This window comes from Coturnix japonica, chromosome 1 (assembly GCF_054131305.1).
Source record: "Coturnix japonica strain WE chromosome 1, WE-NBRP24, whole genome shotgun sequence".
NCBI lineage: Eukaryota > Metazoa > Chordata > Aves > Galliformes > Phasianidae > Coturnix > Coturnix japonica.
In genome coordinates this window covers 3,479,076-3,496,846 of record NC_140663.1, presented here as the reverse complement: position 1 = coordinate 3,496,846, position 17,771 = coordinate 3,479,076, and the positions used below count along the sequence as shown (strand labels likewise).

At 41.0% G+C, this 17,771-nt stretch overlaps 1 protein-coding gene across 1 annotated transcript in view; it reads left to right on the top strand.

Moving 5' to 3' along the window:
• Positions 1 to 17,771, top strand: part of ITIH5 (inter-alpha-trypsin inhibitor heavy chain 5) — a 42,795-nt gene that overhangs the window by 7,374 nt on the left and 17,650 nt on the right. The window contains exons 4-7 of the mRNA XM_015865927.3: positions 193 to 300; positions 1,574 to 1,824; positions 7,402 to 7,571; positions 8,105 to 8,221. Coding sequence (XP_015721413.2) covers positions 193 to 300; positions 1,574 to 1,824; positions 7,402 to 7,571; positions 8,105 to 8,221 — 646 coding nt within the window. The remainder of the gene's footprint in view (positions 1 to 192; positions 301 to 1,573; positions 1,825 to 7,401; positions 7,572 to 8,104; positions 8,222 to 17,771) is intronic.

Sequence of the window (17,771 nt, the reverse complement as noted above, 5' to 3'; positions counted from 1 at the left end):
CTGGACGTGCTAGTCATTCTCTGGGTAGCAGGGCAAGCGAAGGGCAACCAATTCACACTTAACTTACTAAGGAACAAATTAAGCTCATGGTTTTAAAATGTATTTTGTTTGGTCATGCTAAGATTCCTTACTGTGGGTAGACATTACTGCCACAATTTTGTCCCTCACTATAGCAGTCTCTGATCTCTCTAGGAGCATTGGCAACAAGACTTATTATGGGGAGGTCACAGGGAAAGAAAAGAAGCACGGCACTGATGACAAAACAAAGACGAAGAAACCTCCAAGCCCTGTGAACGGAAGGCAAGTGTCATGCATTCAACTATGTTCTGACGAGTAATGTATTCTCTGCCCATATTTTTGTCTACTTTGGTATACACACGTATGGATCTGTTGGAAGAGGAAGGAGCTAAACAAAATGTTGTCTTCACTGCCTGGTGTTATTCCCATGCTCCAAGCAACATAAACTTGTGTGTGACCTTTTCCGTCTCTGTTACATAACTTTTCCACTTCCAAGGAGGTCCAGGATGTCAAACTGATATACTTGAGAGGGAAAGAAATCATATTACCTCCTGAATAACTGGCAGTAAAATTAAGGCACACTGACCTTTAGTAAGTTACAACTTCAATAATGCGAAGATATTCAGTAGTTAGAGGCACAGGTGCCCTTTTGTAATCATTTTTTTTTTGCCCTGTTCTCTGTGCTTGGCTGTGTGTAGTCTTTTTTTGCTATGCACTCACAGAAAGTCTCATCCCTTTAACAATCTGAAATCCTACATTCATCTGAAGGCAATTTGTCAGCTCTGCAGGCTATTTTTCTCCTCTAATTTGACAAGTGCCCAAGTTCCCCTAAATAACTCTCAGAGTTGCAAGTCTGAATAGATTCTTCTGCTTTAGAAAATCCCACATTTCTCCTTGTTACCTGTGGTAGTAAGGCTACTCCAATGTGAGCACATGATGAAGCACATATAACTAGACCATTGCTTCTCATCTCAGAAAAATGATGAACTGTAGAAAGGGAGAAATCTGACAGAGATCTGAAATCATAGATGATGTGAAAAGAGAATGAGCATCTTTATATTCTGTCATTCATAGAAAATCTAGAGAGAAAAAAAAACTCATGTGTTAGGTTCCAAACAGCCAAAATAATGTGTTCTTCCTATAAATGATGTTTCTTGACAATAAGAATTATGGATGTCAAACTCAATGTGGATTCATAATGTGACTAGTATGGTAAAAAAAATATGAAACGAGCTTTTAACAAAAGACAATCCAGACATAAAATGGAACCTGCCACACTGTGATCCCTGGAAGAGAAGAGCCCTTTCAGAGAGGTGTCCAGAGATGGAGATGTCTTTGCAGTCCTATTTTTTCCTACTGAGTATGTAGTGAGAAACAGCTAATATTAGGGAAGAGAAAATTGTACCTTCCTTAAGGTACAGCAATGAGTCAATGGGGCAAATGAAAGAATTAAATATGGGTCTTACAAATCCTTGTGGTTAGAAATCAAGAGGTAGTCTTTCTTCTGGTCCTGCTCTATGCAGTATATGTTTGACATATTCCTCTTTTCTTCCAGAGAAAATGGCTATGAGACATTCAAAGCCTCTGTTTTCATTCCTCGCAAGATGCAAGCCAACTTCCTATTGCATTATGAAGAGCTCTTGCAAAGGCGATTGGGAAAATATGAGTATATGGTCAGCATTCGGCCCCAGCAACTTGTAGGGAGGTTACGAGTGGAGGTGAACATTCTGGAGAACTCAGGTATCATTTCACTGGAAGTGCCTCCCCTTCGAAACAGCAAGAATAAAGGCAATGGGAAAGCTGAAGGTAAGGCAAGATTTTATGCTCTATGATTTTGTTATTTGTGAGGTCCTAATAATTTCTTAGGAACTGTATTGACAGTGCTGGGAGTTCTCTGGGGCATTCTTGACTAACTGTTTCATTCATTTACCTCCTGCTCCAAATAAGCCATTAAACAAAACCACAATACTGCAGTAAAGTCTCATTGCTCAGGATTCAGACTATTGTCAGAAAATAAGGGAAATGACGGTAACACGGAAAATAAAGACAGAGAACTTTGAAGATTATTGACTATAGGGCTGATCTGATTCATTTCAATAGGACTGTTTTCTATTGTCTTTAGAAGCTTGAGACTGGGCCTTCCGGCCTTGTGCTCAGTATCAGAGCAGCTTCTTCTCTGCCTACATCTACATCTACTGGGAACTGCTTAGTTGAAGTGAATTGTTTTTTCCATCTACCTCTGCCAAGACAAGGATAGGAAATCCTGCTTTTTAGAACATGGGAAATTCCATGAGGAAAAACCACTTTCCAAGTGTCTACTCTTACCCCAACCATCCTTGGGCTTGTCCAAACATCAAGCATAAATTAATGATTTTTAGTGTAAACTAACAGTGAGAAGCACAGAATACTGTGACTGCTACATGTTGGCAAAAAAGAAATGGTAAAGTTAGAAGGGCGAGTCTGACGTGGAAGCAGGATGTAGAAGCTTGTGAGATTTGACCTCTGTTACTCTAGCTGACATAATACCATTGAAATCAGTGAAGCCGTTTGTGTCTGCCAAGTGAAGACTGATCAGTCGGCCTGGTACTACTGATTTCATCCAAATAACACTGAAATAAGTGTTTAAACTACACTCTCAGAAATACGGTTTGAATTTGGGTACTCCTGTGTGGAGCCAGGAGTTGGACTTAATGTCCCCTGTGGATTCATTCTAACTTGGGATGTTCTATTCTGTGACTCTATGAAGTCAAGGCCCCTGGTGACTTGAACTAACTTCAGGTCAAGCCACATACAGCTAATTAGTCTCTATGCTGTACATTCATGCATTGTGTAGTAAGAGTGCTCCGTACCTCATCAGGAGGGACAGGAATCCTTTTCCTCCTATCAGGGAGTATCACAGTGCATTGTGGCATATGGTTTCCTGGAAAACATCTGTCACTGATCAGCGTTGGAGATAGTCTAAGCAGAGCAGACAACACTATTGGTCTAGTACAGCATTGAAATTCTTGTGTAAATGATACACAGGGAAAAATCATGTAACTTGCTCTCCAAATGACAATCTGTTAGCACTGATAATTCTTGGCACCGTGCTTGAGATTCAAAACAATACTTTTAAAATGGGCCCAAGCTCTATGATTCTAAGTTCCTCCCTATCCAGCAAAATGTATATAGATAGATGTGACGTTACAGAACGGGTAAGCAACTGAAATTCACATTCCTTTGCTTAATCCTTATTCAGAATTGGTGCTACAAAGTATTAAGGACAACAAGTTTCAAATTGGAGAGATTTATTGCGTGTGACCTTGTCTGACCAACAAGATCAACCACAGTTGGAGCAGACAATAGGAACTTCCTGCTTCCTGAATGTAAGTGGGAAGCACAAGAATGCTCCTAGAGAGGGCAAGTTCAAGGCAAGGAGTACTTCACTTTGAAATCCACTGTACTTCCATCTATTTTCATCTCTTCAGTTTGATCCAGAAAGCAAATAATCTAAGCTATTAGTCCCTGCAAAGCCTTCTTGTTCATATAACGTGCAAAGACCCAAGACCATCAGTAAAACTAATGTGAAATAAAACACAATCCTTTAGATGGTCCAATGTTGAGACACGGCTGATCCGTATTTCATGGACCTATTGTCCTACATTTGTTGTGCTTTCTATATGGTGTCAGTAGAGTCAGTACCCCATGCAGGAAGCTTAGTTGAAAAACAGTTTTCTGTTTAATGTTCATACACAATTTGCACTTTTGACCCTAGTAAAACTGCTAGTATCTATACATTCTGTAAAGAATAGAAAAAACTTCAAGACTTACTGGCAGAAGATGCCCCTTGATGTGGTGTAGTGAATGACATTTTTTTTTACTTTTAAGGACATAGCACAGAAATTGTAGCAGTTGACATAGAAGTAAAGAGTTCCGCCCATTTTTAGTTGTCAGAGCCCAAGATACAGAGATGATTGGACTTGGTTCCAGATTGTCCATGTATTCATGCAAAGTCAGTTATGCATTGGCCAAAGAAAGTGCTGTGTACATCCTCTCTGAATATGGAGTAGAGACAAGGTGATGACAGGTCTTTCCAGGATATTTCTTTTGTCAGTGATTCCTTCACAGACAGCTCCACCTGGGAGTTGTATTTTTCCCAAAGGAAGATAAGAGATATGAGGTTTGGAACGTGATCCTTTGGCTTGTGCAGGTGTTTGCTTCTGTTACATTCAAAGCCCAAAACAGGAGATGTTGAGGTCAGTGATGCTGGACACTTCTGGCGACCTCAGAGTGAAGTCATTTTCTGGATGATGTCCTACCCAGCATCATTGGGGCTGACTGTTCTTATCCTTTTCCTCCAGAGCAGTGGTGTGAGAACCAGCCATCATCTTGGGTAGGGAGACACCAAGCTGCTTGAAGATGACTCTATTTCTCTTTAAAGTCAGTTGGACTAGTTTATCATAGAAATCTTTTCCAACTTAATCACTCTATGATTCTATGAAGGCTCTAGACTGCAGGAAAGTTTTTATTTCTTATCACAGTTGTTTGAAAGCTACAACTTTGCATTTGAGTTCTATTCATTACTCTGCCAGTTTCCAAAATAATTTGGGCTTAACTTTTCATCACATGGAGACTATATTTTTACATGAAAAATGCTTTTACTTGCTTTACTTACTTCAGCTGGATTTGGAGGAAAATTTCTCCAAAGACTATTAATTACCTCCACACGTGCATGGATCAGCGTAGGTCTTTGGAGCTCATCCATACCTTGAACTCTGCAATATTTCATAGATTTTTCCCTCCCAGTCACTTATCTGAAAAGAATTTGGCCAGTAAACAGGAGAGAGTGATGGTGATTCAGATACTAAGTGCTGCCTAAAAGAGAAAGCTGGAGAATGACATAGTAATTGTATTCAAAGACATACAAGGCTGCTCCAAGCAGAAAAGAAATACTATTCTTACTATGTCAACAGAAAAGATAAAAAAAAAAAAATAAAAAAAATCACAGGTTTGTAATACAGAAATAAAAATGTAAATTTGACATTGAAAATATCTTCCTAAGAGTGAAAAACTGAGTTTCTAGCAAGGGCTGGCAAGGGCAGGTATTGAGCTTTCACTATTGGAGGTCTGTAGTATTTCCAGATCATGTGATAAAAATAAGTAGGAAGAGATTCAGCCTGGGAGCATGGAATAGATTAGATAGCCTGTCTTCTAGAGCTGACTTCTATTATTCTATTCCAAAAGGAAAGAAAAAAGAAAAAGAAAAAAAAAGGAAAAACAACCTGTACTCTGTCACTTAAATGGGACCTTGGAAGTGTCAGAAGACAGGCTGAAAATCCAGGAAGGCCAACACAAGCAAATTGGATGCATTGTGTATTAGAAACATATTGCATATGTTGATTCATTAGATGAGAGGGCAGCTATAATAGGAAAACCAAATCCAGGGAGATAAAATCTAGTGATTTATGTATTTTCTTTGTCTGGAGAAATCTGAACTGTACACAGACTGTAGAGTAAATGTCAAAGTTCTGGGCAGTCACAACATAAGCCTTTAAGATTTGACTCTTGCGTCCTGAATTGATTTATACGCATTAGCTGAGAACTATCAGTTTCTTTTGGGATGTATGAATTACAAATGGCTTAGTCAGAGAAGCCATAGTATCATACAATGATAGAATGATTTTGGATGGAAGGGACCTTTAAGATCATCTGGTTAGAATCCTCCTGTTATAGGCAGGGACTCCTTCCTCTAGACCAGGTTGCTCAAAGCCTCACCCAGCCTGGTCTTGAATGTTTCCAGGGAGGGCACATCCATATTCTCACTGGGCAACCTCTTCAGTGTCTCACTACCCTCACAGTAAAGTATTTCTTTCTAATATCTAGTCTAAATCTACCCTCATTATGCAGAATTAATTACTGGCTTTACTGAAGTTGAGTAATATCTGCCATTCACCTTCCTTTTGTCAAGAATTTGGCTGATGAGTTTGCTTCCAAATCGTAATCCTCCAACCATTTTTGTGTAGAAATTTGTCTTGAAGAGGAAATCCTTTCCTGCCCATGTAGCATGCTCTTGTATGCTCCCAGACTCCCAAGACAGCTATAAAACAAAAGCCAGATGAATGTGGAAAAGAAGTCATAGAGTGCTATTGATTTGACTCTTAATTTCATGTCTTTGCCTGGAGAAGTCTAGATTGTACATAACGCTTCAGGGTAAACATCACAGCTTTACCTAATCATTCTATAAAAGCACAAGAACCCTATTCTTGTCATTTCTATAAACTTCAACCTGTGAGAAGTCAAGAGAGTCATGTAACCGCTTCATGCCTCCATTTTCCCACTAGTTAAATGGACATAATCGCATGTATCCGATTTTGTAAATCACTGTGGGATCTGGATGTGTGGTGGATGATGTTCAGTCTTGCATACAGCTGTCATGTTGTGTTCTTCTAATGCTGCTCAAAGCACTTTAAAAAGGTGGATAAATGCCACTACTCATTACAGTGACAGTATTATAGGAACCCTTGGAGAGAAATACTGGATACAGGACTAAAAGATATACTTAGTAGGCTTGTGCATAGCAAAAAGACAGTAAGGACCACCCAAAGAGACAGCAAACAATCTTCATATATCACTGTAGAAAATGATATTGTCTTTCTCTGAGATGCCCTTTGAAAGGCATGTCTGTCTCCATTGACTCCAGAAGGGCTCTAAGATATTAGCATGAGTTACATCTCTGGGATGCTGTTTGCATGACTGCACTAGCAAGTGTTGGATCAGTCAGTCAGACTGAAATTACAGTGACTATACTCTCAGCTCTTTGCTGAACATAAAGGGATCTAAGGTGACTTGTTCAGATGCAGACATTACACAGACACTTATAATCAGCCATATCAATCCCACCTCACAAGTTTATAGAATATCTGAACAAGTCACCTCAAGATCTCTTTATAATCTGTAAAGACAAATCTGCAGTATGATTCATATCCTAGAAGAAATGTTTGAACAAGTCAAATGAATCATATATTGTCTGGAAGGAGCTCTTGTATAGGATCTGCATTCTAGGTAGACTGAGTTGGTTGGTACTAAGATCACTTACATGTCTGAAGCTGGATGTGTATTATTCACAAGAAGTAATTAGAAGTCATACGGAGAATATCTGGCCTTTGAGTTCAGTGACTCCCAAAAAGCAGTGAGCATAGAAATATTGAATAAACTTTTTTATCCCTGATAACAGTCTTGGGATAGGGGTTATTGAGTTCCTATTTTATCACTGATGAGATGAATCTTGAATCTCAGCACGTAACTGTGCTAATAGACCTAACTTCATGGTAATACACTGTGCAGTGCTTAGATATATGTAAGAAAATAGGAAAAACTTGTATTATTATAGTTTTATCTCAACAGGTGATGTCTCTCCTCCTCCTTCTACCGTGATTGGACAAACCAAAACCTTAGCTAAAGTTACATTCAGTCCCAATGTTGTCGAGCAAACCAAGATTGCCCGAAATGGCATTCTGGGAGACTTCATAGTCAGATATGATGTCAACCGGGAGCTGAGTGTCGGAGATGTTCAGGTACTTTACATGGCTGATCTTTTCCACCTTACTAGCGATGCCTGAAGTGAACTGACTGCCTTGCACACTCCACTATATCCTAGCAAATGTTTTCCAAGGGAAGGCTTGTAAAAGCTATCCAAAATAAATCCAGTAAGTTTGCAACCACAAGATGGACTTAAAAGAAAGGACATACTTCACTGAGTTTCTTTTTTTGTATTTGTTTTTCAACACATAGGCTGTATGCATCTGGATATAGGGCCAGGTACCCACATGTATGTGGTGATTCTGATCCCCGGGTGCATATGTTATATCCTTACTGTATTTAGAAGAAAACCAGTGTCAACCATGCAAGGAGATGCAGAGAGTTCCATTGGGCCCCCAAATGTGAATGAACAGGTGACAAGAACCAAGAGGGACACTGAAGGGAGCTCATTCTCCAATGTACACACACAGATTGAAAGCAAGATCGGGAGCACTCAGCCAGTAATTATGTGTTTGGAATACTGAATCACAATCTTTCTTTCATTCCTAAATTCATTTTCCTTCTGCAGATTCTTAATGGGTACTTTGTACACTACTTTGCACCCATGGATCTACCTCCCTTGCCAAAGAACGTTGTCTTTGTCCTTGACAGCAGTGCATCTATGGTGGGAACAAAACTAAGGCAGGTGAGTCCTTGCATGTGTTATAGACTGGTTGACTTTAAGGTTGTAGAGAACTTGTTTCAGACTTCGTCTTACCAGGTGGATTCCTCATCACTCTGCATAAAAAGTCACTGAACAGATTAAGATTTTGCTGGGTAGTTCTATGCTGTGCACTTTGAAGAGAGGCAGATTAGGGAGAATTCCCAGAAAAGTTCATTTAGCAAATCACTGTGTCCATCTTAGCAGAGAGAATACAATTCTGTCTTTCCACTACAGAACCCTTGGAAAAACGGTTTATGACTCAATGAGTTCTGAAAGAAAAGTCATTTTGCCCTGTTTGAGAATCTGATTCTTTCACTGCAAATCTCAGACGTTTTCCCAGGTCACAGATCTTGACATGAGTCAAAATATCGAATTGAAGGCCATATTATCAATGCTTAAAACCGGCAATGCTTAAAAATGTGGAGGATTCAGCCTGGTGTCTGAACATTTCTGTTTCTACAGTTGTCTGAACTGAGTAGTTCCAGTTCCAGTCCAGGATCCAACTAGATGACTTGGAAATGGTACCATGTCTGGGGGAATAGTCTTTTTCTCAGCATGATATTATCAGTCCAAACTACAGTCATAGAGTTGTAGAATCCCTAATGTTCAAAAAGACCTCTAAGATCATCTAACCCAACCATCGACCCATCAGATCTAATCTAACTGGAATATGAAACACTTAAATCTGGAACAAAAATTATGGAGTGTTACACAAGTCATAGGTACACTTATCTGGACTACTTAAGCCTGTTAGGTTATTATTTAGTTACTAAATGCTTAATATATTAATTTAGAAAAAACATTTATTTAAATGCTTTAAATATTTTAAATCCTTATAAATCTTTGATCTGTAGTTTCTATCATTCTTGTTACCAGTCAGTCATTATTATTGTCGTAACACCAATTCTTGTATTTCAGCAAAGAATTTAAGTGATTTGCTCCACAGTTATGAGATACGGAAATGTTAGGTGGCTTCTTTCTGTTGAAAGTCCCGTATCTTTGCCTTCTAGTTTATTATCTACTAATGACTTCTCACATACATTATAGCGTCTAAAGTTTCTCGAGGAGATGTTTAGATCACTTATTAGGAGGAATTTCTTCACAGAGAGATTAGTCAAGCAGGCTGACAAAGGAAATAGTGGAGTCCTCATCCCTAGAAGTATTTAAGAGCCGTGTGGATGTGGTATAAAGGACATGGTTCAGAGATAGGACTTGGCAGGTTAAATTGATGGTTGGAATTAATAATCTTGAATATCAATTCCAAACTAAATAATTCCATGATTCTATGATACCAAGACACCAGTATGAGGTTTCAGCTTGCATGGATGTCATGTTATAACCCTACTAGAACAACTAAAGGCTAATGGCTTAGACTTATGTCTTCTTCAGTTAAGGAGCTCAGACTCCTTTGGCACCTGCCTAGAACATGGAGTGATAGGAAAAATAAGGAAATTGTGGTTATTTGAAAGCATTGTGAGTTTTTTTGTTTTGTTTATTCTGTTTTGTTTTTTTTCCCTTGGCCACTAACACCAGCCTAAATGTCCTTCATGGACACAAATTACAGTAATTCCATGACAGTTTTGTGTCTTTGATCAAGGACATTGTGGGTGTTTATGCCTTTCTATCTCTGATAAAATCTTCACCATCTGTTTTCAATGAAGGTCATAAATCTTCATTTAGAAGCTGTAGCTTTTATTAAATTAAATTATCTCCACTTTAAGCTAAAATGACTCCTAATTGCTTTCCCCAGTGACTGGAGTAGAAGAGAGCTGTTAGCAAACACACCTAGCACTGTGCTGAAGCAGGTATTGAATGAAGATGCCTTTGAATCACTACAAATTCCTCTGGACAGAGCCTGACTTTTGGCTTTCTGTTAGCCTGCTGAAAAAATGTCAAGCCTTCTCTTGATGAATAAACAGATATTACCCAAATGCACCCAGCTCTGCATGCTGTAAGCAGTTAGCAGTGCAGAACTGAACCATGCAGATTAGGACTCTGTCGGGCATGGTGCTGGGGTGGGCTGCACAAAGTTGTTCCTTGGGTCAGCAGATTAACCCTGTACTATGAAAACTTTTATTCTCCTCCTGGGCTAATTAGCTTTTCTTTTCTTATACTTACTAGAAACATGACCAGGGATTAACCCTGGAAGGCCTGCTTCATAGCTTAGCTAGCTTCTACTGCTAAAAATACATATATCTCAGGCTAACTAAGTAGAAATAAATACCTCTTAAGCCTGAAGCAAGAGATGTGTCTAGCCAGGTCTTTTGTCAAGGGTGTATTCAACTTTTTGCCTGTTGCCTCAGATACACTTTTTTAATGGAGAACTATGGGTATGTTATGTAGCACTGTTATGTTCAGTAAACATTTATCTTCCTCTGATTTTAACTGCTCCAAAAACCCAAAACTTCATCAGGTTATAGCCTGAGTCATAAACAAACATTCAAAGAAAACAAAGCAAACAAAGCCTAAACAAATACTCCAACTCAAACTGCAGATTAGCTAGGGAATACCCAAGATCTGGGACTGACTGAACAATAGGTCTCTTTTGGTAAAGCAGTCAAAGCCATGATTTCTGTTTTCTCAGTGGCCTTTTTACCCAATTGCTGCTATTAAGATGTTTGTTACATTATCAACATGTTCCCTGGTAGCAAGATACATCTGAGCAGAGGAAATGCCTCCTTTTCTCTCAGACTCCTGCAGCTGTGGTGGTAATATGTGGTAGTGTATAGTGAGCTGGGAATTCCTGTGGGATGGTGTTCCCTCATTTCTGTCTGCTGAGTCACATGCACGATCAGCTAGAAATACACTGGGCTCTTGTAAAGAGAAGTCGTTCATGTCAGCTATGGTAACTGTGGCAAAGTTTTTTAGGGCTGTAAAAGCATGGGTGAGAAACATCAGCTGTGCACTCTTTTCCATAGCAACTCGAGATTTCATAATCTTCAAGTATCTCCCTTCATAACATTAACAGCAACATGACTCAAATGGGGTCAGTATTTCATGCTTCCTGCAGCTCTATAAAGAAAGTTATTTCTACTTTTAATCTCCCAAGCTTTTCTAGTTCCTATGTGATTTTTTATGTGTTTGCACCTCCCTTACATTTCTCAGATATTTCAGCCTTTGAAGCAACAAGACATCCAGACCTAGTTGCAAACACGCATAGTGGGACTGGCTGATCACCCTAAACAAGACCTTAAACAAGATCACCTTAAACAACCTAAAGCTGGTAACCGGCCTCCACCCTGACATGGAACCACTGATCACAACCCTTTGGCTGCATCCAGGCAACCAATTCCTAATCCACTGAACAGTACATCCTTCAAATCCATACCTCTCCAATTTAGAGAGAAGAATGTAGTAAAGGACTATGTCAAAGGTTTTGCAGAAGCCTAGATAGATGACATCTGTCACCCTTCCCTTGTCCACTGAAACCATCATTCCATCATAGAAGGCCACCAGATTGGTCAGGCAAAATCTGCCCTTGGTGAAGCCATGCTGGCTGTATCAAATCACCTTTGTCTTGTATGTGACTTTACAGAGCTTCTAGGAGGATCTCCTCCACAATCTTTCCAGGTACAGAGGTGAGGTTTACCAGCCTGTAGTTCTCCAGGTCACCCTACAACTTGAGGCCATTTCCCCTTGTCCTCTCACCTGTCACCAGTAAGAAGAGACCAGCCCTGCTCTCACTGTAAGCACCTTTCAGATACTGAAAGAGAGCAATAAGGTCTCCCCTCAGCCTCCTTTTCCCCAGACAAAACAGCCCCAGTTCCTCCAGTCTTTCCTCATAAGGCATTTACTAGGAAGCCAAATGATTTTATCATGTGAGCAATCTGACCTAATTTTTATGGGACTTTTTGTTTTAGAGGTTTTGTTTTGTTCTAGAGGACATATCACTTTTACAGTGATATAATTAGGAGAAAGATGGGCCAGGCGTAGGTTCACCACCTTGTAACTGCCATGATTATCCTCAGCATGGTGAAAAAGGACTTATCAGCATGAACTCCAGTGCTACACATCAGGCATGTTCTAAGCTATGAATGTGCCCACAAGTGGACGGGTTTGCAGATGTTTTGCAGACTTGGTAAAATGAAGTTGTTTCAACCATGGCTTAATTTCACCTTATTTTTCCCACAGGCAACAAATGCCCACACACTTAGCTGAGCAGTTGGCTACATCACAAGCCTGGCAGCTTGTCAATGGTAGTGTGCCAGGCTGTAACTCTCTTTGAGGTTAATTGTGCTAGGAGGAACTCAACTGAAGCTGGGACCTGCAGTGCGTTTGCAACTGCTTCACTTTATTTGCTTGCATCCAACCACGGAACATTGTCGGCACCCCTGATTCATGACCCATACCATGTGAGCCCCTTTGGAGGCTTAAATGCCTCTGTCTCAGCACCCAAGCTCTCTCTGAGCAGTTTCGGGGTGGAAAGAGAGCAGACAAGCACCTCAACACCTAATGTTCTCACTTCAAGCTCCATTTATTTCTGCTGGTTGCTGCAGAGCTGGCTGTGGGCCTGTTGACTGCAAGTCTAAATAATGGCTGCTGTCCAGGAGAACAACCTTAAACCACCAGGGAACTCTGGAAAAAATGCTAATCCTAATTAAAACCGTTAGTGATTTTAAAGCTCTACAAAAAGAAAAGATTTGTCAGCTTTCCCACTTCCATTAGAAAGTAACTATCTGAGTTAACGCAGAGGAACTTTATGCACTGTATCCAGCACGGACTAAATTGATGCAGCTGCCACTTACTCAGGAATGCACAACAGCAGTGTTATCTCACTCCTCTCTTTAGATGTGGATATTTAATACAGCAACCACTACATTAAATAGGTCGTCAGACCCACATAGCCCTTGACTTCCCACCTTCCAAAAATACAAATACTTGTCATGCAACATTAATCAATCTACTTTTCCAAAACTCTAAAATTTATAAATAATGACAGGGTCACACAAAATAAAAAGCAAGTGTCGGAGCAAGAAGCCATCAGATATTCAGGATTGACAACATCATTTTCTGGTCCTTTCCAGGCCATAACTGTGTTTTCTGTTTGCTGTAGCAATACCTGCGAGTCAGAGCTGGCATCTATTCATGTTTTCATCATGAATTTGCTATTTGAAATTAGGTGGGTTATCTTCTTTGCCTCTGCTCGTCTCCTTGCAGAGTTTTGTATGGACTGGGCTTATGGCTGCACAAGAGCCTCAGAGTCTAAGAGAAATCTGATCTTGGTCAAATGCTATTAGTCTAACACTGCTTGCAGCAACACTGCTATTTCCATGTTAATACCCCTTCACCCTATTATGGGGTACATACTATAGGCATTGCCCAACTGGGACAATCTGTCTTGAACTGTAAAGAACAGTCAAAGCTCTGAAACAACTGCCTGGGACCTTCTGGGGAAGCCTTCCTTATTATGCTATCATAGTAAGAAGTACTACAGTAGCCAAGCAGTATTCATAGGCAGATTCTGATTCAAAAGTAATCAGAGCAAAAGTAATCCCTGAGCAAAAGTACAGGGATTGTTCCAACCAATCACTCTCCAAGAAACTACTGTCATTTGATGTGAAAGTAAGGAAGATGCATCACAAAGTAAGAAGTTTTGCAGCTCAAGGATATGGACCAGGTCTATAAGTGTCTGCAGAGTTAGGATCTCTTTGGAGGGATAACTTCATCTCTGTGGAAGTACAGCACTCCCTTTCATAGATAAATGAAAGGTAGCAGCTAGTTGTTGTAGAAACCCAGGGTCTGTACTGTTGTCAACCTCTACTTGGACATATCAGCTCTTCCCAGAGCAGCTGATCTCTATGACAGGGGCAGGAAATGAAAGTCTCCAGTTCTTGGAATGATTTTAATGCACTAACTTCATCTTCTGAGGAAAGAGCCAGAGGGAGAAGCATCAAAGTCTGTACTGAGGGCATGGGGTACTGTCCCCTTGGCATTGACCTTTTTGCTTCTAGCTCCATGGAGATTGTTTGTCAAGCTGACGGGGGAGTGTTTGAGTGTCCAACTGCAGTGTTACGTGATGTAACTCTACTTAAAATGAGCTAAATGCAAAACAAGACTGTGGTCTTCACACACTGCTCTGTCTGTCTGTCTGTCTGTCTGGGTAGCCCCGCTGTTTTCCAGGGAGTTTTTTCAGCATGATACAGCCTTCAAACATTTCTCTTTGACTATTTTACAGGCACATTTACTGCTCCAGGTGTAATCCATACTGCATTGTTGATAAGGGCTTGAAGTAATGATGCATGGTACTGATAGGAGCTTGCCTCCTTAAATCTTTGTACAGACATTTATTTATATCCTCAACACCGCTGCCAGGTTGCAAAGACTTAGCAACTAGTCTGCCCTCTGTGTGCATGAAAACCCAATTGCTGAGAAATCAGATCATCTTGCATTTTTTCATGTATTTATCCTCACCGTGCAGAAATGCAGAACCTCCAAATGACAGCTAAATTTGTCCACACCCTCGAGTACAGTTCCCACCGAACAGGAATTTACTACTTCCCTACCCTAAGCAGATGTGGTGCAATACGATTTCCTTGATAGAACAGGCAATAGAGTTCCTTCTAATGATGGAGAAATTCTGTTGCAGAGAGAAACTGTGGTGCACCTTTTCTAAGGCCAGACTGGGAGTAAGCAACGTTCAGTTGATTAGCAAGGGATCTATGCTGATCTGGGGTGAGAGACTGGTATATGCACTAGAGACGGTCATTTCTTGTCCAGAGCTCTACAAGCAAACTGCCTCTCTTCACATGCTAGCATCAGCATAAAACAAAATGCTTGTTGTCTAGAATTGTGAAGGAGTTTTCCTTGGTTACGCCACCAGTGTTTGCCAGGAAGAAAGCACAAGGATACATTGTTGGGGAGGGGGTGAGATTCAGTCACTGAACTGTAGGACACTCCCTGCAGAGGAAGAAAGGGCAGACTGTCCTCCCCTAAGAGGGGTACAGAGGAGGGCAAAATAATCCAGTGATGCACTTCTGGGTTAAAACCCATTTGTGGTTCAGAAATCCTTGTTGCTGACAACTGGCACATGATTTGCATTATGTAGGCAGAAAGAAAATAGTCCATAGAAGAAACAGAACCTCCTAAGAAGTGGCATTGAACCTCAGTAGGAATGACTGCCAAAATGACTTTGCTCACTTGGCATATCAGCTCCTCCCTATAAAATGACAGTGGTGCTCCCACTGCTTTTCTCTTGGCTATTGGAATTCCAGACTGGATCCCAGACCAAGTATGTTGCAGTACCTTCTCTGGCCTTAACAGAACTACTTCAGATGCATCCTGCATGCTGGCCTTTCCTGACTTCACAGTATGAGTCCCTCTGATAGACCATAGGCAAATGGATCAAGTTTTTCTGTTTTAGAAATATCTTGGAAAAGCCACCATTGGAGCTTTCAATTGGCTGCCTGTTCATGCTTGGAAAAGGAACATTATGAACAAAAGCATGAAGGATTCTGGGGAGGGGAAGGCCAGATCTGTTTTCTTTCCCTGTGCTTCCTTACTGTGCATTGCCAAACGACATATTTACTTGTGCTTTTCTCCTCAGTGTAGGAGATCTGGTTTCTAAGCCCTTCTCTGTTGCACTCTGAGACAAGTTACTGGGTAGAGCTGTGGCTTTCTAAATCCCTTCATGCTTGTGTCTTGTGCCATAGCTTTCTTGTCAAATATGGACTCTCTCAGGAGATCCAGAAGGACAATAAAAAGGTCATGATGCACCCAGATCCAAAAGTAATGGGTAGATAGGCCTCAGAGGTACCTAGGTAATTGTAATCTCTTTAGCTCAATACAGGATACTACTGTCAAATTTAGTCCTCCAGACCCTTCACAGCTTTGTTGCCCTTCTCTGGACACACTCGAGAGCCTCAGTTAATGCCTTCCTCTTTGCTGTCCATGTTCTTCAACCTCCTTGATCTCAAGCCTATGTGGTTCCCTGGTGCTGGCTGGAAATCTGGAAAAGGGTTATAGCTGCTTCCGATGTTGCACTGTCATGCTATTGTGAGGACAGATGCCAGCTGTATTTGGGCATGCAGGGCATGACTGAGTGTTGCTTAGAGGCAGTGGTTTGCTGGGTGCTGGGAAGAGCCCTCTCCGCATCTGGAAGTCATTTCCAAAAGGGTCTGAGTTAGTGCTGTGACAGAAACACATGTTATTTGTACCAAATTGCACTCAGCATGGACTGAAAGTCTTTTGATTTTTATGGGCTGGCATAAGATTTTGCATAGAGGATGTAGGACTGGGATGGAACACTTACAAATGCTCGTAGGCAATGGAAAATTTAAATATGTGGGCCTGGGACATGCATTATAATGAGGTGTTTGAACTGCGTGCTTGCTTCTTCGCAGAGCCAGTGCCTGTCAGTGCTGTGGCATCAAACAACCATACATTGTCTCCCTTTGAACTGCAAGTTTCCAGGGTAGCCAGACTTCACCCTTACCCTGCTCCTCAAACAACCAACAGACTGTGGGAGAAATGTCACCAAGCCTCATATTCCTCCTAAAAGGTGCCCAGATGGTCTGACATCATCCCAGATGTCTCTGAGGCAGCTCTTTATCCCAAGAAAGGGCCGAAGGCTCTCAGCTGCCCCAAGGGAGAATGTCTTTTCCCATACTCTGTTCCACCAATGTTTAGCTAAGTGGAGCTAGCCTCAGGGGCTGGATAGGAAGGTTACAAGTGGCAACTGAACTGGAGTGTAGCTCTGGGAGTTCTCTACCCTGATGATGTTGGGGGTCATAGAACCAGAATCGTTTGAGTTGGAAGGAACCTTTAAAGGCCATGTAGTCCAACTCCCCTGCACTGAACAGGCACACCTACAGCTAGATCACGTTGCTCAGAGGCTCATCCAGCCTGACCTTGGATGTCTCCAGGGACTGGGCATTTAAAACTTCTTTGCGCAACCTGTGACAGTCCTGAGTCATCTCAGCCCCAAATAATGGGTAAGAACCCAATTAATGGGTAAGAAATAATGGTACCCCAAATATGGGTAAGAACCCATAGCAAGAATAAAACAGAAGAGGAGAAGTTTTGTTGCATGTCCAATTAACAGAATGGAGGTGGAAAGGATGGTGGCTGGGAGCTGGCTCATCTTTGATCTTGTATACTTGAGAAGACATTACCTGCACATACATAAGTGTGAACTCATATTCAGGTTCTCATCAGTTCTAAAGCACAGACATTCACTGTGATTATTTTCCAGCTACACACTGTCACCTAGCCTTACACTATCATTTTTCTGGTCCAGATCTGGACCAGATATAGCCCTGGATATGGCTGTTTCAAGCCCAAGGTTCCAGCTGTACTAACAGCTCAGTCAGCATCACCATTTCTTGACTCAAATGCACTGGTATGGCAATTCAGTCTCCACCTCTCTGCTCAGTTTCATCTACACTAATTGGGGGCTGGGGAGGAAGGGAATAAGAGGAAACGCTACAGATTCAAAACATGTTGATGACAACTACAAACAATTCCTGGTTGACTAAAAGTGATCTTTTTTTTCCTTTTTTTTTTTTTTCCAACTGGTCAGTATTGCTATTTTCAG